Here is a 23,525-nt window from a genome sequence, read left to right as displayed (position 1 = left end):
TAATTTATCTCAAATCAAGAGAAAAAAGGAATATATATTTAACTGAAGATTCTTCCCACAGAAGAAAAGAGCAGGTGTATTATAACCACTTCCAAAATAAGTCCAATCCTCCTGGTAGCATACGTTTTCCTCTTCTGTACAGCTCTGCTTTCCATTTTTATTTACACTGAGATTTGACTACAACAATATTTGAATCACAACACGTAGCTGTGAAGCCACATTAAACTAGAAAGTGTTCAGAATCACTGTTCTACCCGCTTCCACCAGCATTTTTTCTAGTGCCTGTGATGCTACAGGAGGGCTCAGGAAACGGGGTGTGTTTGTGAACTGCTGTCCTTCCTGCCGGAGCGCGGGTGTTGGGGTCACTGAGCTCAGCGACCTGTCTCTAGCAGTGAACACCAGACACCTGGGAAAGAGGATGGGGAAAGGGATGACGAGAGTGTGTACAGCCTCTCACACTTTGAAACTCACACACAACGCCAGGACTGGGAGCCAGAGGTGCTATCCCCTGAAGCCTGCAACAAATCCATCTTCCATTAATACAACCAGTCACTTTTTGAGATCGATTTTCAGCCCTCACACCACCTCGCAGCACAGCTGCCCGCACATTAACTACACACAGTTGGAAAAACCACTTCCCAGTTTCGCACTGCTGACCTCATTTCTGAAAACTCGGGGGAAACTATCAACTTGGATTCCCCTCCGCACGGGCGATGGCTCTTCCAAAGACGTCCTGACAGACTGGTGGAGCCTCACGCCGCTCGGCAACGCTCACCCTAACTTTTCCCCAATATATTCTCTTTATGCAGGTGAGCATGAACTCTGCCCTTCAGCCCACTCCCTATTAGCGTGTTCCACACAGACATCAGGCCAACAGGTCTGCAGTTTCCCAGCACCCCCTCAGAGCCCGTTTTAGTACCTGATGCCATAATAACCACCTTTCAGTCGCCTGAAGGTGTTAAGGAAGTTACAAATGAGAGGTTACCCAGCAAAGACAGTAATTCAGCATCCTTGAACACCTTCTGGTCTTCATGCTTTGTCACGGTTTGTTTTTATAACCTGCTCTGCCACTGCTGCCATCCAAGACAGACTCACCTCTCAGTCACTCTTTCTTTGCAGTGTCTGTACTGACAAAGTCAGTACCTAAGGCTGCGTGTGTGGTTGGGCTCTGCCGAACCCTAGTGCTCTCATTATTATAGCAGTAAAAAATTAAAAACTGCACTAGGCTCGGAAGGGATCTGAAAAAGAACAACACTAGACATTGCTGCAAGAAAGCTGTTTTAAGTTATTTTGCAAGCAGCCAAGAATGATCACAGGTAGGCATCAAATTATATAGCCAAATTAAATTTGAACGTACGTGGCAAGGGCCAAGGCTGGGAGTAAAGCAAAGCTGCACATAAACGAAATCTAGTTCATTCTCCCACCATTATCCTTAAGATCATACCAAGATATTGTAACCATGATAAGAGAGAAGGCTAAATTGTAAAATAACCTTTCAAAGCCCAGGTAATCCCATGTTAAAGCACATATGAGACCAGACCCTGTTCACTACACAATACCATTGTTTATGACCAGGACTATATAGCATACAAGCTAATATGAATTCATTACTTGATAAGAGCATCTAAAATGAAGGCAAAGGATGTGAATAGATAAGGTGATTTTATTTATGTCAGTCATTCAAATTTTGCTACACTAAAACTAATTTAGTTGGTTTAGCTGATAAAGGCAGACCTGTAATTACACTGACATGTATGCATAGTTGTTCAATTGATATGAAACTGTATTTAAGATCCGTATTTCTTTGCTGGTAGTAGCTTCATAGAGTATTATATTCTTAAAATGAAGCTGCTTATCTGGCAAGACACAAGCCTGAATTAGCTGAACTTGTTTGTTAACACTTGAAAAACTGTATTATGTTGTGTTTATAAGGTGGTTTTTTACCTAAGGACATTGCTACCACTCAACCACCTGTAGCTTTCAGTAATACATTCTTTCCTTTTAAAATTCTTTATTTACTTGCAGAAATAAATGAACTGTTAGAACTTTCTGTTTTGAGAAGTGATGAGTGCTCATCAGCCTTTCCTTCCACAAAGGAACAGGGACAAGGAAACACGGCACGCCTAAATGATTTAACTAAAATATCTAATGAAATGTGATTGTTTGTGTGAACACAGACAGTTAAAGCAGACCTGCCTCCTGCTAACGATGCAGGCAGACACCAGAGAGCAACGTTTCTCAGTGTAATGGGATTTCAGACCCAACAGTCTCTATGAGGCTTCAGTGGCACGTGCATCCTCCAAGAGCAGTGAGATGTCCCGCCAAGGACCAGGTCCTGTCTAGTCCTTTAAGTGAAAATAACATTAATTTTTCTGGGAAGGCAGCGCTCTCAGTGCCCATTTCCAAGCTGAAGAAGCAACAGTCATGGCACGCAACAAGGCCAGTGACCATTTATTACAAGAAACACATCAATCTGGTGACTTCCCTTCAAAAAACATTTTCTCACTTACACCTTTTCACTTTCATGACTCAGAAGGTAAAAACAGAAGTGTAACAGGGGGAAAAAAAATGTATTGTCTAAAGCCTGGCTTCATCTTTGCAGAGAAAAACCTTGTAGAAATTCCAAGGTTTCAACTTTCCACAACCTGCAAACGGTACCAAACCAAGGAGCTGCCCTCTTCACCACAGAGACCCCGGCCCACAACTGCCTCCAGGACACACCATCCATCCCTGGGCCTAAACACGCGCGGTGGCTGGCTGATTTTACAAAACACAGCCATCTGTGCCATTTGCGTGCCTGAGATAAGAATCAAGCTTCACTAGGTCCAGATTTTTTAAAGCAGGTGGGAAAAAAAAAAATTAAAAATCAGCCTGTAATGCAAGAGTGATGCTTGGTCCAGCTCTGGCAGCTGAGGAATTGCTGGTGTCACCAGGCACAGCTGCTGCTCCTCCTTCCTCTGCTGAGCAATTTTCCTACCCATCACAGAAATTTTGAAGTAGGGAGTTACAATGAAAGGATCAAAGATATACTTGCTCCTCTGTAAGCTCCTGAGCATGCTGTTTTCCACAAAGGCAACTCCCAGAACAAACACTTGGTTTGTAACCTGCCTCAGAAGCGCTGCCTTATCCCAGCTCACACCTCGGTTCCTCTCTGCATCTTCAGCGCCCTTATCTTCCCTTTTTCGCTTTATCTGTCATATTGAGAGTTCTTTCTCCCGCTCTGAAGCAAGGCTTCATTTTTTCCATCTACACTTTCTCCCTGTCCAGCTTTCACAGTATCTGATCGCTGTCCCATCTCCTCGCAGCGCTGATGCCTTCATCTTCCAGCCGGCCCCTATCATACCATCTCTCCTCTTCTGCTCACCCTCCTGCTGCCCATTTTGAGGGCTCTAAAGCAGATCAGGAGAAGCAAGCCAGACAAGCTGCCTTTACAGCCCTCTTTCAAACCCTCTAAACAGATCGGACACTTTGCAGAATCAGAAAAGACAAAAAGAGACAGAAATTCAACACGAAAGCTCCAAAAGCGCTGCTGAGACAGCAGGAAAAAGCCCAAGTCCCACAGCTCACTCACTGCCTTGGCCTGTAGCGCCCGCAGCACCCACCTTCTCCACATCAACAGGAGCTGGTGCAAAGTCCTGGTGCACATCTACAGCAACTCCCCAGTGGTCTTTGGATTCCTTGCTGGAAAGTCCTCAAGTTAGGTATCACAGTGCGAAAGCTGCCCCAGCTCTCAACCGTGACCATCAGCAGTAACTGCCAATAACAGTAACTTCAGAGTTAGAACTGCAGAATTACAGTGCTCATCATAATTTATTTAGAGGCAGGGTTGGGACAGTTGGTTTTCTTGAAGTTAACTTTTCTTTGCATTTAGTCCTTTTTAAAAAGTAACTGTCTTGTTCATAAATATATGGTTATAGTAGAAGCTCAGCTTGGCAACAGGTTGGATTTACTGTCTTTCTGGGATAGCTCCTGTAGATTTACATAATTCATATTACCGGTGCTCTCATGAGCCAAGTGCTGGACAAGCTTATTCTCCTGTTCAAACCGTTTCTAGAAATTTCAAAGCATGCCCTAGGAAGAATTGCAGAAAGCAAAGTGCTTAATCTTTTCTTTTTCATGAAATGAAGATGCAAACCTTTGACAAAAGCTAAACTTTAAGGGGCTGTTTAAATTCACTTAGAAATAATTCTCTGCGGTCATATACTTAATAAATAGAAAATTGGACATTCTAATAGGGAAAAAAACCACAAAGAACTTAAACCAACTTCGCTAAATAGACATCAATCTGAAAGCTTCTACCACTGAATAGAAAGAAAAGAGTAAGTCTTGCTTCCTAAAGAAACTGGGTAGACAGACAGATTTTTTGCATACTGATTTGAATATTTATAGAGAAAAATCACAGAAACACCGTAAAAGAATAAAAAAAGCAAAACCAGAAGAATGTACGAGGACAAGCAGCAGTCCACATCTTTCACCTCTGCGTGAACTAACGTGACACTCAAACATATCCTGCCGAAAACAAAGGTACATAAACAAGTCTTTGTTTTCTTAAGAGGTAAAATTTTAAAACACTGGGAGAGAACAATGTTAGGTTTAAATTAGTACCTGCCAATCCAGATTTACAACAGCTGACCAGTACATTTCCTCTGCTTAAATTTTATGGTATCTGACATTGTAAACCAAAGAGCACTACAGCTTTAGAACAAACGTGACATGAAGCTAAGTTATAACTGCATGATTATCAAGCAATGAAATATTTATAGTGCAAAACCACTTATTTCTGAGATCAAACTCTAACACAATTCTATATACTAAGCACTATTTTGATGCAAACATGAATGCAGAAATTTAATCTTGCATGTATAAACAAATCAAATGTGCAGTGTTTAGGTGGTTATTGCATAGCAGTGGTGGGATTTGGCAATCAGAAAGAACGTTTCAGCACAACAATGTATTTATACATGCATAAATGCCTTCTGTCCAAATATAAGCTTTTAACAAACATGGTACAAGATAAAACTAAGCCCATATGTTCTTCTGTAGCAGTGATTCCTTTACTAGAAGACAACGTGGAGTTATTCATTCTCATCCCCTTATGCAACCTGCCCTCGGATTAAGTGGGCAGCAAGAATCTGTCGATTTTCCAGAGCAGTACCAGCAACAGGTATGGATCCACATCACTCGATTTCTCTTGGGCAAAACACAAGAAAAACAAAAAGCTTTTAGAAATGTTCTAATATTTTAGAAAATTTTCATCTCCCACTGCCAAGTCTCTTGCCTATACAAGCAGGTTGATTTGGGAAGACAATTTCAAAAGCATCTTTTCTAACTGGGGGGATGGAAGGAGAGGATCAAGAAATTGTCATTATGTGTTTAAAAAATCCTGAAGAGCACTCAACTCTCAAGACCTAAAGTAGCACCTGGTGAGGCAGCAGGCTCAACCGCTGTTAGACACAGAGCTCCTTCAAACAAGCCGACAGGAACCCTTTCAAAATCACTCGTGAAACCAGGCATTTCTACTGCAATCTTCAGCCAAGTTGCCACCCACAACTAACCAGAAGTCTCCATGTCTGCAGGGACAGAGTCCCGAGGGAGGCGGCGCTTGGGCCACCATCACAAGCCCCAACCAAGTTCGGACCGTGACAGACATGGACCAGACCCGTGGGTCCTGTGAGCCAGGAGGCATTCGGTTACACCATGGCACATGTCAGGGCCCTAAATACCTGGTTTAATAAATACAAAGGTACTGAACCAAGTAAATATTAGAAGTGAGGATTTTTTTTTTTTTCCTTCAGCCAAAGTACCATTTCAAACCAGTTTGGGTTAATTTGTTTTCTCATTTCATTTAGCTGTAGGATGCTGCTTCTTCGTTGACAGAAAAAAAGCCCATCTCCACATGGAATATAAAAATCTCATGCCTCTCAGCTGTAGCTGTTCAACAAACCGGGTGCTTAGAGGGCCATTGTTTAAATTATTAAAAAAGCTGATTGCTGGAGTTAAGAAAACGGCTTGTTCAGAAATGTATACACACAATATGTACTTGGAAATAAATCAAGAATCATATCTTAGTAACAAACAATAAGTTATTTCTTAATGAAGTGCATGGAAGAGGAAGGGATTATACCATTGCGTATTTTGAGGCTCAAGAACCACTGGTAAAGGTTTCTGGCAACAGAAGGCATGCAGGTACAAAGGAATACTGCTTCAATGTTGGGCCAAAGATATCTTTGATACAACTCAGGTTATATCAGCAATATATCCAGGGATGGGATTACACAGCACCAACTCAAGGGAAGTCACCACAGAGCAAGGAAGGAGATAGCATGTGCCAGAGCAACGGTCCAAGGCCAATGATCGATCCCAATTCTCAACTTTCTCTCTGTTTTGTGATGAAAACCCAGCATGCAGCTCAGCAACGCTGTACACACGCTGCAGGAACTTTTAATAAGTGGCATCACTCCGAACTTAGCGGAAATACCGCGACTCTTGATGAGCCTGGCCAAAGCTTCCTAGACAATCAGAAGCAACCAGGTATAGATCGCATCAGAAACTAACTTTTGCAAAAGTAGTGGTCAGTCTTCAGACAAGTAAATCCAACCCAGTAACCCAGTGGGATCATGCAGGACACAGGAAGAAGCGTTTCCAAAACAGGTTGTCTCGTTGTTTCCTAATCCTCTCCTACTTACATAACAAGCAGTTGGAGATGAAGGGTTTTCTTAGAAAACAAGTAGCCCAGTTGGAGATAAGGGCTTATTCCAGAAGAGAGTATCCCATGAAGGCCCCTCTGCTCACAAGCAGAAGCTCGATCAAGGCACAGAACATCTTTGAGGGTGTGCTCCAGGAGCAGGAGGAGGAAAGATGTAGCATAGGGAAGAGCAGTGGCCTGATTTAACTCCACAGGAGGCTTCCTACACCACCCTCTCTTGCTATAGAAACCTCTTAGCTATGTCTAAAAATTAAAATTCTCACACACCAGAAGTGTAATCGTGACAGATGCTCCATTTTGTGCAGCACCAGTGTGAAATAAGGACAGACTTTTAGCTCTGAGCTTCTGAAAAGCCATGGAGGTTCAGGGCTATTTTGCTTGCCTTTTTAATTTTATCTGCACTAAACATAAACCTTTGGGGTTCTCCCTTTGTTTAAGCATCTCTACAAATATCTGAAATGAAAGGCTATTATCACCTTTTCCCAGCTATAGAGGTGTGATGACATGTTTACCCCAGCCTCTGCAAGTCTGAGCAGTTCAACAGCCTCGATGCAAAAAAAATTCTGGGGAAGAGCAAATTATAAAGGTTCTGTAGGCCTGGTAGGCAGGCAGGCAATCTCACCCACAAACATCAAGGGAAAGCGTGTGGGATTTTCTGCATATCTCTATTATGATTTCTATTCTTTCAATACAGAAGGCAGCTGTGTGTCAAAACAAGGCAGAATAGGGTTTGTCTTGTAAGCAGCATTCGGGAAAATCCATGCTAAAACTCCTTAGTGACTTTCAAAAGCCAATAAATATGCCAATTTTTTCCTTCCCTCCATTTAAAAAATAGAAGTTACATCCAAACTATCCTGAAATTAATGCAGAAACGTCACAAGTTTGACAGGTCTCCAACAGAAGAAAAGCCCTTAACACAGGATTTGGTTTAATTAGAAAAGTTACAAATAGACACATTATTTATTGGTATAAATTTCAGGGACAGTTTTGGAGCCCCAAAAAACTTAAGTGGGAAATTTATCAGTTTCATATAAAGAGTCATGTTTGTTTAATGAAGCTAAATGTACATATGTGGGTATGCACAGAGACACATTCATCCACCTGTTTTATTTCTGCAAGCCCAGTTGGTTTCCATTTAAGTCTACGCCTGTCAAAACAAATCACAAGTCCAAAAATAATGGATGAAGCATCCCAAAAATGAATAGTAAGAATTGACACAACAGGGAGAAAAAAAGATATTCAGCATACATCTTTGTAAGTGAAAAGAGGATCCTGCTCCAGCAGGTTTCATTGCTGGAGACATTAGGCTTTGCCACACTAGAGTGCAAGACAGGACTAAAACCGCAGGTGACAAAACCACAGTGAAATGTTGCGTGTGTGTGCGTTTTACGTCATTTTTTAAGAAGAGATGACTCAATAATTCTGACAAAATACAAGTTTTCTACTTGTTAAACCTCTGGATAACCACAGATTGCAATGCATCAGGGAAAATTAATTGGAAAATTAATTACACCCAGAAAAAATACATTACGCATCTCGACACCCCCCTGAATCTAACGGCACTTTACAGATAACTCGGTCCTTGTCATTACTGTGCAGTTCAGAAATGCAAGAGTGGGCCTCCAATCCAACCTCCACTCCTACATTGAAAAACATGAATTTCAGATCAATGTCATGCTGACAGGATGACAGTTAAAGAAAGCAATAAAGAGAGATGTAAGCACACTGCAAACAGGATGATATAGAAATACCTAAAAAGGGCAAAAGTCTGTCCTGACACCAACAATTTTAAACACAACGCCCCTCAGAATTTAGAAGCTACATGAGCACGAAGCAGTTGAATAGCTTTTCCTCAAATTATACCTTGAAAATGATTGCTTATATATTTATATTTCTTCTAGTAGCATTTAATTTAAAAATCTCACTCTTTTAGTGAGAAGCAAATCTCTCTCCCTCAGCACACCGGGGTTTTATAATCCACTCAAATCTAATTTGTGGTCATTTTGCCACACAAAAGGAAAACCTTATCTCAATCCCATTGTTCTAATATTCTGAAAGCAAAACACTCTTGATATCTGTAGTATTTTTTCAACTCACTCCTCTGTAGTTCTATTTTAGCAGTGCTGAGAAGTGGAAATTTTTCAGTGCACACACATTTTATATTTTGTATGTGAAATCCTGCACATCCTAGCAAGCAGGTGACAAACTCAGATTATGTAAAAGTATTGCAAAAGCAACTAAAAGAAAAATAACCCAAACAGCATAATCCTTACCGACACTTAAAACCACTAATAATGGCTTCCTTGTAAACTAGGAGCATCAGAATCCCTTATCCTACACTGCTTTTCTGCGGAGTTAAAGGAGGCTGAGGAACGCCTAACACAATTTAAATCAAAGTCCATGCAAGACAAACAGTCTGAATACTCACAAGGCTTTGTTTTCTCTCCCCATCACCTGAGAGCGTGCAGTCTTGCAGCGGGAAGTCAGCACGCCTGGTAATTCATGGGTACCGATGCCCTGAGAGCAGCACTTGGGTACAGATGCTCCTCTGGTCCACACCTCTCCCTAGCGCTAGCTCCATATTGCTGCTCCCCACGTCAGGATGATGTTACAGGTGACACCTCCCGCTGCTGATGTCAAGCTCGGTTCCCAAAAGCACAACCACCATCTCCCTGCGGTGCCTCCTGCCCCTAACAAACATCACTTCTGCATCTTCTCTGGCCCCGGGGAGCAGGCTCCAAGATGATCCCAGAAAAGCTTACAGACACAGAGCCTTCTCTCTTCGTTAAGTCTCTCAGCATTAAAGAGCCTTTCCTTCCAGAATGCTGCAGCAAATGTAGACTATACGCCTCCCTTGGGGGGGAAATGAAGTATTTTTACAGTTTCTTTCTATGGCGCAGTTTAATTTGCTCTTTTGTTAGAGCCAACTGCTGAAAGAATAGGTAAATAATGGCGCAGGATACCAGACTGAATGATTCACTGATGCTCTCCTGAACATTTCGGAGTAAGCCGAGGGCTAGCAATGCAGCCCAGGACCAGAGCTGATGAATGGTGCAGTGCTGCTGTTGTCAAGGCAACTAAGAGAAAAAAAGCAGCACCATATAAGGAGTTGTGACATGGATTCTGGGAACAATTTATACTAAAAGGCTGTAAGCCCTTGGATGCTTTAAAGCTGCAGCATCCCCTTCTCGGTTGGATACAGGTTTCATTGTTCAGACCGAAGCACAAATCATCGCACGCACAGTCGCATCAATCCAAGACACGTTTGCATTGGGAGCACTGTACCAAACCACCACCAAACAACATGATTTTGCAGTATTTTCAAATAAGTGGTGTTGAAATAATTGAAATTATTCCATAAAGAAAATGCCAGGGTGCTAACAATGGCCCATGCTAACACCTGTGAAAAACGAGGGTACCAACGAGCCCCACTGACACGCAGCTTCGTGCAGGTAAGAAGCTCCGTCTTTACGGGAGCAAGGCTGAGATGAACCAAACTGCAGCACCATCAGGTGGCTGACTGCCTGAGCGGCAGTGCCACCGACCAGACCCAGCCACTCCTCCTAGAGACAGGAAAATATCCCCAGATTAACTCATAAACCAGTCGCTGTTGTGCAACGAAGGCTGGCAGTGCCCCCAAAGCATCTCCAGATAAAGCAGTGCAGTGAAAGCCAACTCATACATACAGTTGCCATAGCAAGCTATAAACAAGACCACAGTTTATATTCCATGCTGTAACACAGAGGGGGGAAAACCACATAATTTTACACAATTATCATTAGATGCTTTTCACTTATTGCATGTGCTCAAATAGACAATACACCATGATCAAGGAACTGCAACTATTTCTCCAAAAGCCGACACAACACTGTAGTCTCTGCTCAGCAACAGAAATTTAAACTTTTAGAAATCCTTTCCATTGATTACCATATTTTATTTGAACAAACTTGTACCAGCACGGCCAACTTCTCCCCACCACACACACCCCTAAAGCAGCTGCCTCATCATCTCTCATGTTCACACCCAGCTGAGTTAGCGCATTAGTTTTGAGAGAATAAGTAGTCCCAGAGGGCTGCAATTATTAATCTGGGTTTGTCACCATTAAACAAGAAACAATTAAAGTTTTCAAGTAGAGAGAGCTCGGCTTGTTTAGTCCCACAATTACAATTAACATCAAGAATATTTAACCATTTGCCGAAGATACAGACAAGGAAGAAATTACAATCCTTATGGCGATTCCCAAGAGATACAAAGGAGGATGCAGAGGGATGGGGTGATGCGAAGACCCTGGCACTACAAACGGCATGGGTGATGGTGGCACAGGGGACATTGCCCGTGGGTGTCCCCAGCCCGGCTGGATCTGCAGGGAGCTGAGAACCACAATGGTGGGTCCTCACTGGTATCACAGGGAAGAGCAAGTCTCCAGCCTGTTTAGCTCTGCTCTTGCCACCTTTGAAGGACCTAGTGAAAGAGTACATGTTTTCTTTAGGAAAGAGGATGCTATTAATTGCCTGAACACACCTAGGAACGTTCCGACTCATTTCTATGAAGTCTCTTCTCAGGGAAAGCTCCCACGTTCCCAAAGCGCAAGGGAGCAATGTTCTCAACGCAGGGGATTTGCAACGAAACCAAGTCCTCAGGCCCATGTCTTCAAAGATGCTGAAGCATCTAATTCACGCTGGATACAGGAGGAACGAGGCCTTTGAGAATCCGAACCTAAACATCTAGGCCACTTTTAGAAAAACATGATTTATTTCCTAAATTTCTTGATAATATTCTCCCCTCCTCCCTCTGTGCACGGACACTCACACACACATGCTTTTCCTAAAAGAATCCTAACGCTTGCAATCTGTCACTCAATAGAAAAAACAGAAATAGCCAAGTACAGCGATGAATAAAATTATCCCTGCGCATATAAATTTACAGCATGTAAATTAAAAATCTTTCTTGAGGAGGAGTTAGGTGAGGCACGGGGCTTTGTGCAAACCCTTTGCACACAGTGGGTTCCACAGTAACAGAAGAAAGCATCGTAGCTGAGTCTTTCAGCCCAATATCTCATATATTAACCTAATACAACGCTGGGTTACTATTTTTGGCATCGATTCAGGAAAGCACTTAGATACATTCATCTCTATAAGCACCCTCCTGAAAAGCAATGCTTTTCTGAATGGAGGTATACAATGCAACTGCATTATTTTCATTGCAGCCACAGCTTTGAGCCATCAGCGATACACTTTTGATGTTTAGCAGAATATTTAACCCAATGGTTTTGAAAATGGTTGCTCTCTTTGTGCAGTAAGCACGGTAACTTTTAAGTGCTAATTTTATTCCAGACAGAAATCAAAATGGTGTCTTCTACATACTTAATCCTGGGCTGGTAGGAGGTTTTTTTGGTTTTTTGGGGGGGGTTTTTTTGGGTTTTTTTGTTTGTTTGTCTTTTTTGTTTTTCTTTTTATCATGTATTTTTCACACTACACTTGCTAATAAGGCCACAGTTGTTATTAAAAAAAATTAAACAGCAGAAACTGAGGTTGAACACACTGATCTAAAATATGTTCTTAGCCACTGCTAAACAATAGGTTATACAGGCAGGAGAGGGAGAGCTGATTACTTATGCTTACTATTACTTCACCCTTTGGAGCCACAATGACCTTAGTTTTTCTTAATCACCAGACTATTCAGCAGAGTGCAACCATACTGAATATTTATCAACCTCTGAATCCAGCCAAGTCTCCACACACAGAAAACCCAGATATCAACATGTTAGCAAGTGACCTCAGTTCCTCTGGAAAGAAGCTTAACACACTGTGTAACGTGTTCCTGTGGCTTTCTACCAAAAGTGGACATTTTAGTTTTTCTGTGGATGAAAAGCTGACTTGCTTACGAATCAGCCAGGTTAAGAACTTTAAAAGATCATATTATAAATAGATGAATAAATAAATAGGTAGATAGCACTGCAGTTTCTACTGACCAAATTTCTCTGCACCGTACAGGCTTCTTTTCCTTTTTTAAGGGCTAAGTTAAACCCCAAATTAATGTGACACCCCTTGATGCCCATGAAGAGGGGCCACTTCAGTAACTGCTTTTCCCTCCCCGTCAGAGCTGACAAACCTACTCTGCCACACTGGAACGGATGCACGCAGATCTGGAACGACCCAAGATACTTCAGCCGTCGAACATGAGCAAATCATCTTGTGAAAATCCCCAAAAGTCTTTTGTATTTAAATTTTCATCTCTGAAGAATTTCAGAAAGCATAAATGCAGAAGTTGGTACAGTCACATTTTGTTACAAATGGTCTGAGGAATTAAATCTTTAGTAAAAAGAAACTAAAATGAGACAACATAGTTTTTTATGTAACAGATAGTACTATTGCACTACCCAACCACACGGCAGATATGGAAATTATGACATGAATGGGTTAGTCACACACAAATGTATGTAAGAAGCAAACAGCATGAAAAAGCCCCTACAATTGGATAATTTCTCAACAATTTTCTATGCTCTAAAGGTCGCTTTGAAAAATCCATGTGGCAACTGTCAGACGGACAAAAGCCTCTCTTTGTAATACTTCAGTTTCCCAGAATCACCCTCATCCCTTTTCCAAAAGGAATCACTGCTGTTATTGTGTAGGATTAACAACTGGACAGCAGAACAAGACAAAGCAGAAGAGGAAACCATCACAGCCAGTGAGACTCTGTGAAATGTCTCCATGCTTTTACTGTCAAACTGCTGGCTGCTTATTTTTATTTGAAAGCTCCCACAGTCACATGAAGATTTTTGAACCAAGTTGCTTATCAATTCTACCAGATTTTGCGTATACTACGATGGCACTTACAAGACTTCTGTAAAATCAGAAAGGGGTATTGGGCAAAACTGGGGAGAAACACATCAAAAAATAGCACAAGGCTGTGAACTTGTCTTCACAAATCTAATATTAACTCCAAATTTTCTTTATTTTACAGATCATGCTGTTTTACTGATGAATAAAAACAAGGAGGGTCTTTACAAACTGCCAGCCATGTCCCCCAGCCAAAAAAACCCCCAAACCAATCAACTTTTTATTTGCCAATATAGTAAATGGTCAGCCGTCTCTTTCTGCTGCTGAGGGATTTTTTTGCTTTTTAAATATCTCAGATTAGTAGTAAATATAAGAGACAGACCATAAGGAATAGTTGAAGAAACGTGATAAATACTATGAATAACAAAGAGCGGAAATCATTACTTTCCCAGTTCCTTTATACGTTCCCTTAATGAAAGCAAACAAATTCCTATAATGACTGCATGAGGATGTAAAATAAACACCTTCCTTTTACAGTATCAACAGTAAATTAAACTAATAATTTAAAAAATCAGGCTAATCCACCAGCGCACTGAAACACCCTTGGAATTCTAAGTGTATCGGGAGCTCCACTGGAGCCATCAAGACACGTACACGCAAAACACGAGCACGTGTTTTCATGCTATACCAGAGTGGGTCTGCCTGGAACAGGACATGTAAAACAGATGGAAAAGGATGCAAGTAGAAGACAGACGTAGTCAACTTCCCAATCAATTTCCATTAGATTTTTGTGTGTGGCCCCAAAATGGACCTCTGAACAAAACCAGGAGCCTAAACTTTTCTTCTCTTGCTTTTGTGTAATAACAATTATCAGCATTTTATTGACGTCATCCTGTTTTGTACACATCTTGTTCAGGTCTAGATTCCATTGCACATAGTGTCCAAACCAGACTGACAGAGGAATATGCGTTTTCACCAGCTGAACGTCTACAGCATGGCTCTACAAGACCACCTCACTGGGGTTTGGGCACATGTTTCAGTGAGCTGCCCAAACGCCTGAAGTCTGTATGAACCACCATTCCTTTCTTTGAAGTACTACCTGCAAAAGCCACTGCCGGAACTCCAGTCTCTGATCTTTTGAGGAACTAGCGGGACACTCCAAACAGCAGCCCTGCCAAATCCAACAAAAGCTTTCTGAGTTAAGAGCTAAATGGAGTCTGATCTGTTTCCACCTGGAAAAAGATAATTACAAATACATGGAGCTTAATCTGCTAGGATGAATTGATGTGATTTTGAGAAGCGGGAGGAGGTTACGTTCTGTTGACAAGACAGAAGTCCAGCAGACCTACACCAAGGCAGCTTGCTGAGCAGGGTGGGGGTTGTTAGAGAAATGGAGCTGCAGGGGTATAAGAAAAATTGCTCTTTCCATGGGTTACAGCTCAAACCCTCTGCAAGTATTTCAGAGAAGAGTAATGAACTGTTCAAGTAGATACATGAATATAATGTTACTCAGAGCTACAACAGGAGAGCATATAAACACAAAGGATTATAGCCAAAAGAAGGGGACAGAAGGGTAACGAACAAGATAAAGACACTACAAAGGCCTAAACTATTTGTAAAATATAATGCTTTTCATTCTTTCCTAACTGAAAAAAAAAAAAGGTCTATGGAACTAGCTAGTATTACCTGCCTCTACAAGGGAAGCCACAAAAACAAAGAAGAAAACCCCTGCAAGTAACTCTAAAAACCAAAAGGAAACTGGATGAATGTGAGAGTCATAGGAGAAAATTCAGGAAAAGGAGGAACAAAGTAGCTATACATTACACAATAAATTAAACAAGTACAGACATACTGTGAGAAGAAAAAATAACTTTAATATATTTTTGTCATTTTTCACAACCTATGCTTTTCATGGCAGGAAGGTTGTGGATGCCACACCTACCTATTACTATGTGGCATGACAGGAGGAAAAAACCCCAAACTTCTAAAAATCTAGCTTGTTTTAGCAGCTACTCTGGTAAAGCACAATACGTTGTGTTCTTAGCTGTTCTGCAACAGAGGAGGAAATGCCGAAGGACAAACAGGAGCTCTGAACATCCAGCTGCACAGCCCTGACTCAGGATGGCAAACTGAAGCATATTCTTAAAAAGGAGAGTGTTTCAAAAAAAACCCCCAAACCTACAAAACCTCACAAATCCTCGAAGTGTCACATCATCGTCCCTCCTGAAGAACCGGCCTCTGAACTACACAGCCGTTCTCTGCTTAAAACGTTGGTTTAGGCCTTCACATTTTAAGGCAGGACTCCAGCCACGCTTTAGAAGTTCTTAGTGATGGAAAACTCATCTTGAGGACGGCTGAGCAAGACACTGAAACTTTTCTTTTAAACTGTTTTCATGTCCTTTTATATATCTTCTTCTGCCTAATTCTCTTGCACCTCTTGAGCTTCACTGCTACCGAACGGGCTCAGACCACCATGAGATCCTGCAAAGGGACTCTGTCAGGAGTCAGGAATCTCCTCCTCCTGCCCTTTTCAATCTCTCCTTTCACCAGAGGGCAGGGAAAACAAAAGGTACAAAGTGTATCAGAGCTCGTTTTTGTAAGCATAGGTCAGATTATATTGGATAAAAATGGTTTTTGGAGGTTTCTCTCAGTACAAACACAGTACACTGGCTGATCATTTTTAAAGATGGGCACAGAGGGATGTCAGACTTCAGGCAAGAAGCAGGTTTCTCAAAACTGTTACCAGTAGAAACACCATGTCAGGCTGTTAAATGGATGTTAGACGCCAAGTGCTTCGAAAATCCAACTGCTTTAAAATCTCTAGGTGTTCAAACCACAATCCCGGCAGATCAGATAAACAAAACAGTTTAAAAATATGCATGAACTACGAAAAAAATCACTTTGCTGTATAAGCTTATAATTTTTCTGATGTATTCTCTCAGCATTTGAAATTTTAGCATAAAGTTCTTTAAAATTATTGTAACACTTCAGTGTGCATAAACCACAATGCCAAGCGGAACTGAAATACACTCTGCTAGAAATATCTCAGAAAACTAGAGAATATTTGTAAAACAGAGAGATCATTTTCAGAATAGAAAGATTTCTCTGTCAGCATGAAATCCAATCCGTTCCTGGTTTTGACTAAAGTAGCTGCTATAATAAACAAACGATGACTTGTACACAGAAGCTTGCTCAAAGCGTTTTCTTACAGATTTTTGCACCAACGGACCTTAAAAGCCCCATTGAACTTTATTTAAAGTTCTTACCAGTTAACTTCTTCACAGGTTGGAGCCGAACACTGATAGACTGATGTGTGAGTAAGGGGGAGGATGGAAGGGAGCGGGACATGCCCTCCATAATCCGAATGTGCTGCATACCTTCGGTCACTGGGAGTGGCGGAATAGCGTAGTCTGGTTCAAAAGCACAGTCGTTCTCTGTGGAGGTGCCTGATGGGAATATGAAAATAAAAAGGGAAAGGTTAGAATACAAGGGAGTCTCCTGCTTTTATCATTCGTAGACAGAGGACTGCCTGGCTCGGGTGATCCCAGCCAGCAGAACCACCCTGCTGCACGGAGCCCTCAGTCCTGCAAGGAGCAGGGATGGCTGCTTTCTCGTGGTCACCTTGCACGGTCTTGACACCTCCCCTGAAGAAATTTTATTTCTGAAGCAGCATCTCAGCACACCTCTTTAGATTATGAACAGCATAACCATGAAGAATTTCTTTCACTTTTTTTTAATTTGCCTTTCAGAGTCCTAGAGTCACCAGTTTTAAACATAATTCAGACAAAGCAATCATCCTTTTACTGATAGTTTTTTGTGCATTTAGATTGAGGATTTCTAATAAAAAAACCTTCCAGTCAAATTAGATTTCAACACAAGGACCTTTAGCCTAAAAAAAAAAAACCCAAAACAAAACTGAAGCACAAAAGCTGCTGAAAGCAGCCAGCAGCTCCAACTCTCCCCCAACAAACACACAGAAGCTCCCAGAGCCACACAAAGCCTGTATGGGGGTCGCATCACTACAGACCCACATGGAAGACACCAAATAACATGATAACAAATGGAGATAGAACAATAAAGGCACATACTGCTAATTGTTGCAATAACTATTAATGACAAATGAAGGGCAGGTGCTCCAGATCAGCAAGAGTTGGGAGCTGTAAGGTTCCTCCCCTTAGCTGTAGCATACGGAGACCTCTGCTCAAGGACATTTGGGTCTCCACCTCTAGTCAGTCACCTAACGCAGACAACTAACAATTCATCTGCAAAACCAACTTAAAACTGTTAATGTTAATATTTCATGACAGATAATGTAAGAAGATTACACTCCTGCCACACCTTTAGGAGATGGACTCTAGCTTTTAGTGCCTGCTGATGTTTTTCCTCCATAAAGACATTTATTATTTGATTTCCACTGGACAGCTGTGTGGTTCTCAATGGCTTGCAAGAGTATGTTTAAAAGAGAAAACGCAGCTCCTGGCAGAAGGGCAGGCAGACAAAAGTGGGGAGAAAACAAAAGGGTAAATGCCTCAAATACGTGATACTCCAGAGGAGACGATGGACTAACTCCATTCTGGACAGCCAAAGGACAGTGTGGACAACCCAACATATTATTTATGATCAGAGGAAAAACCCATACTGAAATAACTGTCAAAAACCTTGGACAAGTTCCTGAAGGGTACTGAGAGGTAGTATCATTTGTGGCTAAAATCCATCTATTACTGATGCCAGCTTTCAGGAACATCTCTCAGCATTTTTGTATCATTCTCTACAAGAAACCAAAACAAACACTAACACACTTTACACATACACTGTTTTGACAAAATATGACTTTTACTGTCTTGCTTACTGAATGAACACTTGCCACATTTACAGTAGTTTACTGAACATATATTCAAAGTCTAATCCTTACAGAGGTGATTTTCTTTAATTTCTGTATGCTCTAGTAAGTAAGCTGCAGTTTGGTATGTTTTATTCATCAGAGACTGTCATTACTGCCACAAACTATGAGCCAGACACTGATGTTTTTCTATTCATTTCATGCTGCTTTAATTAAGTGTGCACACAACGCTCTGACGGAGTACATCCCTTTAAGGGGGAACAGATCATTGTTATTCTTGTTTTTTTCTGTATTAAAAGATGCTGTTGCTGACAATATCATGCCTTATATATATGTGTGTGTGTATATATATAAAAAAATATCTGGCTATAGTCAGTGAAAACTAGAATTAGTGCCTTACCACCTTTCCCCTGCAGTTACCACCACTTGTACGTCAGCAGCGGCTCAGTCTTGCTTCTCAACCTGAGACTGGCCAAGTGAGGTGGCCGTGTGCCGCTGTGACCCACCTACCATCACCACTGCTTCCTTACAGACATCCACTCCGTGCTTACAGTCATCTCCAAAGTGTTTCATCAGTCCTCTTCAGCCACGCACACCGGCAGTACTTTGGTGTGCTAAAGCCACGTTCCTCTCATGTAATTTTGGTGTCCCCAAAAGAGGTGTCTACATCCAAGCAAGCTGTCTAGAAGTGCTTCTAGAAGGCAGGGAGTTTGGGACAGGACCCATCTAATGACACATTTTAGGGTTCTGCTTCAGGAAGAGAAGAATCTCAGCCCGGACACTCCCCTGACTCCATCCATCACCTCTCCGTGGACTACCAAGGGAGTTGAGGGTGATCAGCAGCTCCGCTGCACCCACCGCCGGTCAGCCAGCCGAGCACTGCCCCGGGGGCTCCCATCTGACACACACCCGAGCTACACACAACGAGCACAGCTTCAGAGGAGGACACACGGCCGTGCCTCGGAGCTCCTTCCACCGGACATCACGCAGCACATCAGGCAGACGGGACACTGGAGGTATGTTGGAGACACACGTGCTCTGGAGAGCAAGCCCAGGTCTGGCACACACACAACACACGGGACAGTGCTGTGCTCAGCAGAGCTCGAAATCCCAAGTTTGATGATCACAGAATCATTCAGGTTGGAAAAGACCCTTGGGGTCATCGAGTCCAACCATCAGCCCTACTGTACAAAGTTCTTGTAGAGATCTTGTTTCTAAGTTTTTCCTGTAATCATCCAAAAGATGCAGTGGCTCTGTTAGTGCAGTTGGGCACAATTTTTCCAGGAGGGCATAATTTGATAGCATGCTGCTAATATAGCAAAAAAAAAAATTGACTTCTTCCAGCTGTGCACTGCCAATTGTAATTACTGGCTCCATGAATAGCTTACTTGACATAAGCTGACCAAGGACCTCGCTGTTTCCAGGGTTATTGTGAGCTGAACACTTCTGCTGACTCTGCAAACCTATTCATAATCACCTGTGAGTGCCAGGAAAGGCAAATTGGCATCAGTGCCAAAATCGGCCTTGGCACTGGCAGAAAAAAGCTACGATGTTTTTTCAAAACACATTTGGCGCCAGACACGAAAAAATTATTTGCCATCATTGATTTTGATTCTTAAAAACAAAGTTCAAATTTCCTCAGGCTAGATTTTGGGGTTTGAGGGAAGTATAAACACTAGGCATCTTCTGCAACTTAAAGTCTGGGAAAGACCTAAAAGTCTCGGTGCGTTTCACTGGTTATTATGGTGGAAGTTCCCAGTATCTCTGACCAACCTTTACGGAAAACTGAGGGCAACTGGGGCCAGTATCTTACATAGAAATAGAAGTAATGATACCTCTGCAAAGTTTTCAGGAGTATTTTCCCTCCTAAAATTCAAACGCTTTACAACAAACCAAGCGAACTCACAAAATATCCACAATGTACTATTTTCATTCCACAGATGTCAAAATTTTTCTCTCGTCCTTGCCAGAGTAAACAAACACGCCAACAAGGTAGCTGAAACACTCCCAAAGAATATTGGGTTTATCAAACCCTCAAATTAGGGATCATTCATGGCTGAACTGTAACTGACAGTTTGTCTGTAAAATATATTTAAATAAAGTGTTACTGCAAAGTGCATATTTGAACTAATAAACTATTTCTTCAAGTATTCCAAGATAATAAAGCTTTATAAACAGCTGTAATACTTGGGCATCACACATAGCAGCATGGAAATTTAAACACAAGTAAGACAACCACCTCATTTCAGTTGGCTGGTTTATCTAAGCATAATAAAAACCCTCAACCCATCATTATGAAAAATGTTTGTTAACGTGGAGACAGATAGCAGCTTACGGACACAGAACAGGGCAAAGTTCAAGATGATACATTTATGGAGCAAAGAGGCGGCTTCTACACTGTAGAAAGCCTGCGTCTGCAATCGCATCCATTGATACAAATGAAAATACTTAGTGCAGAAGCTTGTTTCTCCAAGAAGTTGGAAGTATTTCTTTACCTGTTTCACCCTCTACTCCCTCTCATGCTGTAACTTCTTGCGAGCTACTGCAAATTCTAGTCATACTCATTGAGGCAAACAGATACAGGTTGGTCACTCTTTGGCGAGTAATTATTTGCAAAAAAAAAAAAAGCCCCATGACCTCTGCCCAAAAGTGGTACTTTTCCACAGCAGCAGAGATGCTGAATAAATAGGCTGAAATGTAACCTGAGAGAACAGAGTGTTTGAACCAAGCGTACGGAAACCCAGCAGGCAACTCCCATCAGCAGCTGCATCTGAGCTGCTGTATCTTGTAACAACGGACAAAACCCAGACAAATGAAAGGACATCACAGGGACTGACGGCAGAGAACGCGGGCAAGGCTCAGCCTCCAGAAGTAACACAACAGCAACTTTATCTGAGCTAGCAGTGTCTGGAAAAGAGCAACCATTCATTCTGTATTCTCCAAGCACAGAAATGCTACTTGTATGCAAGCTGTCATGGGGTATGTGCAGATAGAAATTCCCTTGTTCCCACCTAATTTTTTTCTAACTCTTCTATTTTAAAATAAGAAAATTTAAAATAATAAATTTTAAAATAATAAATTTTAAAGTCATAATAAAATGATCCTATGTTAACAGAGCAGTTTCAGCTGCTGACATTTCACAGGCCTTCAGGGTTTTAACTCTAAACTCCGATCTCCCTAATTCTGATCGCAGGCTTCAATCACTTGCAATAATTTCATCCGGGCAACACTGGAATACTGCCAAAAAAGAACAATGCTCTGGAGAAAATGTCTCCATAATAAGTCATTAGGACACCATGACAACAACAGACTTGAACCTAAATGAAAGGAAAATTATTGCTGCAATCCCAGAGAGAAAATAAGTCAATGCACATAGCACCTACTAGAACCATGCTTCCAAAAAATGCTTCTTAGTCTCAAGAGCTGTGTGAAAATACCAGCATTTTCACAATGCTCACAAATGAGCTTAAAACTTTAAGTAAGCTACTTCAAAGGACATATAAGCCAGCACAGATCTAAGAGCCGCTGCTGTCAGCGACAGAAATCCCTATTAAACGGCTCCAGTGGTGGTTTTAACCACCAAGCCTATTGTGAATGATGGATACTGAACAAAAGAGTTTGTAGAATCATTAGTTAAATAATATGAAAACTATTTTTACTACTCTCTTCCTAGGACCTTTTGCCCTGTTCCCGTAGGATGAAACAAAACAAAGCAGAAGATGTAACAGGCGCTGCTCAGCCCGCAGGCAGGGACGCACAGGTCCCCTCTCCATCACATCACGGGGCTCAGGGAAGGATAACCCCGTTATTGAGAACCTGCAGGGTTCTCCTCTTTTCAGTCAGGGGGCAAGGCAAGCGGTCACTGAGTGGCCTGTTGACTTGTGCTGGTATGTGCTGAAGACTTCTTACACCACCAGCTCCAAACACCACCCTTGTGTAAGGCTCCGTCCCTCCGTCTGCGAAATGGAGACGCCACACACTCTACAGGTACCTGTGCTACACCGTGAATTAGTCTAAACTCCTTCAAACTATGCAAAGATACTCTGGTTTGTGAATATTAGTAAATTTGTAGCTATGCGGATAGTAACGATGGTTACAAAACTCTGTAAGATTACATAGTCTTATTAAAAACACAGAATGTGTATATAAAAGGTGAACAAATGAGAAACGAGTCACTGAGGCAGAACAACACTAAGGTTTACCTTGCCCAGATCGGCTCTGACGGGAGTCTACACTTGCCTGTCTTCGGTCTGGTGGCTCCTCGTTCCCTCCATCTGCATGAGAACCAAAACAGCAGAAGTAGAACATCATAGTGGACAGGTCAGGCAGATGCAACTTTTCCTTGAGTACCATCACCTATCTTGTAGGAACAGCAGAACAAAAGGTCCCTCTTGCAGACTGAAACTGGGGCAAACTGCTGAGTCCTTTGCTGTTCCTTCCAGTTCCTCCCCAGCTCAGTGCAAACGAAATCTGTGAGGTCCTCAGGATACAAGCAGGCTTTTAATTTCTCCTACTGACCCCACAGACATTCGAATGACATAGTAACCAAACTGTGCATCTTCAATTAGCTCCTTCACTTTGGACCTTTGTATCAAAATATAAAAAAAAATATTAAACATCCTGAAGAAAGAGATCCAGAAAAAAGTTTTTTAAAAAAAGAATATTCTTTGAAATTGTTTCCCTTTAAAATTATTTGTCAGCTAAAAAATGGGATGGCTGGGAAGAACAAAACCACTCTCATTCTATCCTCTTGAAACTGTTTAGGAAAGCAGCTATAGTTAACAAATAACAAATCCATCTGGATAAATGTAGAGTGGGACATTGTGTACAATATTATACAATTAATTACACGCTGCTCTTCATTGATCAACTGACCAGATTAGAAACAATAGATATGCACATCAATATAGATGCTTGAGTACACAGGGTTTATGCCAGCTGAAAGCAAAAATAAGTCTAGCTATGCAGATTGTGAAAAAGCAAAACCAGGCATTTAAAATGCAGGATGTATTTCAGCAGTTATTATACCTTATGGCAGGGGAAGGAAAAGCTTTTAGAATCTTTAAAAGTAGGTTTGAAATAACTGAATTCTTAAATAGCTGTTTAAAAACTCAATAGTCGATTTTAGCATTTGTAATACTAAAAGCAGCTGCACTCTGATATGTTTATATCTATATATATCCCCAAAGTTATTTGTTGG

General features: G+C 41.6%; 1 protein-coding gene across 11 annotated transcripts in view; it reads right to left on the bottom strand.

Annotated features, from left to right (window-relative positions):
* TANC2 (tetratricopeptide repeat, ankyrin repeat and coiled-coil containing 2) overlaps nucleotides 1–23,525 on the bottom strand; it is a 290,476-nt gene that overhangs the window by 141,058 nt on the left and 125,893 nt on the right. For 6 of the 11 annotated variants that reach the window (XM_074891795.1, XM_074891797.1, XM_074891798.1 and 3 more), the window contains 2 exons: nucleotides 22,528–22,599; nucleotides 16,752–16,931 (listed from right to left, as the gene is read on the bottom strand). In XM_074891795.1, the coding sequence (XP_074747896.1) occupies nucleotides 16,752–16,931; nucleotides 22,528–22,599 (252 nt within the window). The remainder of the gene's footprint in view (nucleotides 1–16,751; nucleotides 16,932–22,527; nucleotides 22,600–23,525) is intronic. The other 5 variants (XM_074891800.1, XM_074891802.1, XM_074891804.1 and 2 more) reach the window with 3 other exon arrangements.

Source organism: Strix uralensis, chromosome 22 (genome assembly GCF_047716275.1).
Source record: "Strix uralensis isolate ZFMK-TIS-50842 chromosome 22, bStrUra1, whole genome shotgun sequence".
NCBI classification, from domain to species: Eukaryota; Metazoa; Chordata; class Aves; order Strigiformes; family Strigidae; genus Strix; species Strix uralensis.
The sequence above is the reverse complement of the archived record's forward strand: the minus strand, read 5'-3'. Positions and strand labels throughout refer to the sequence as shown.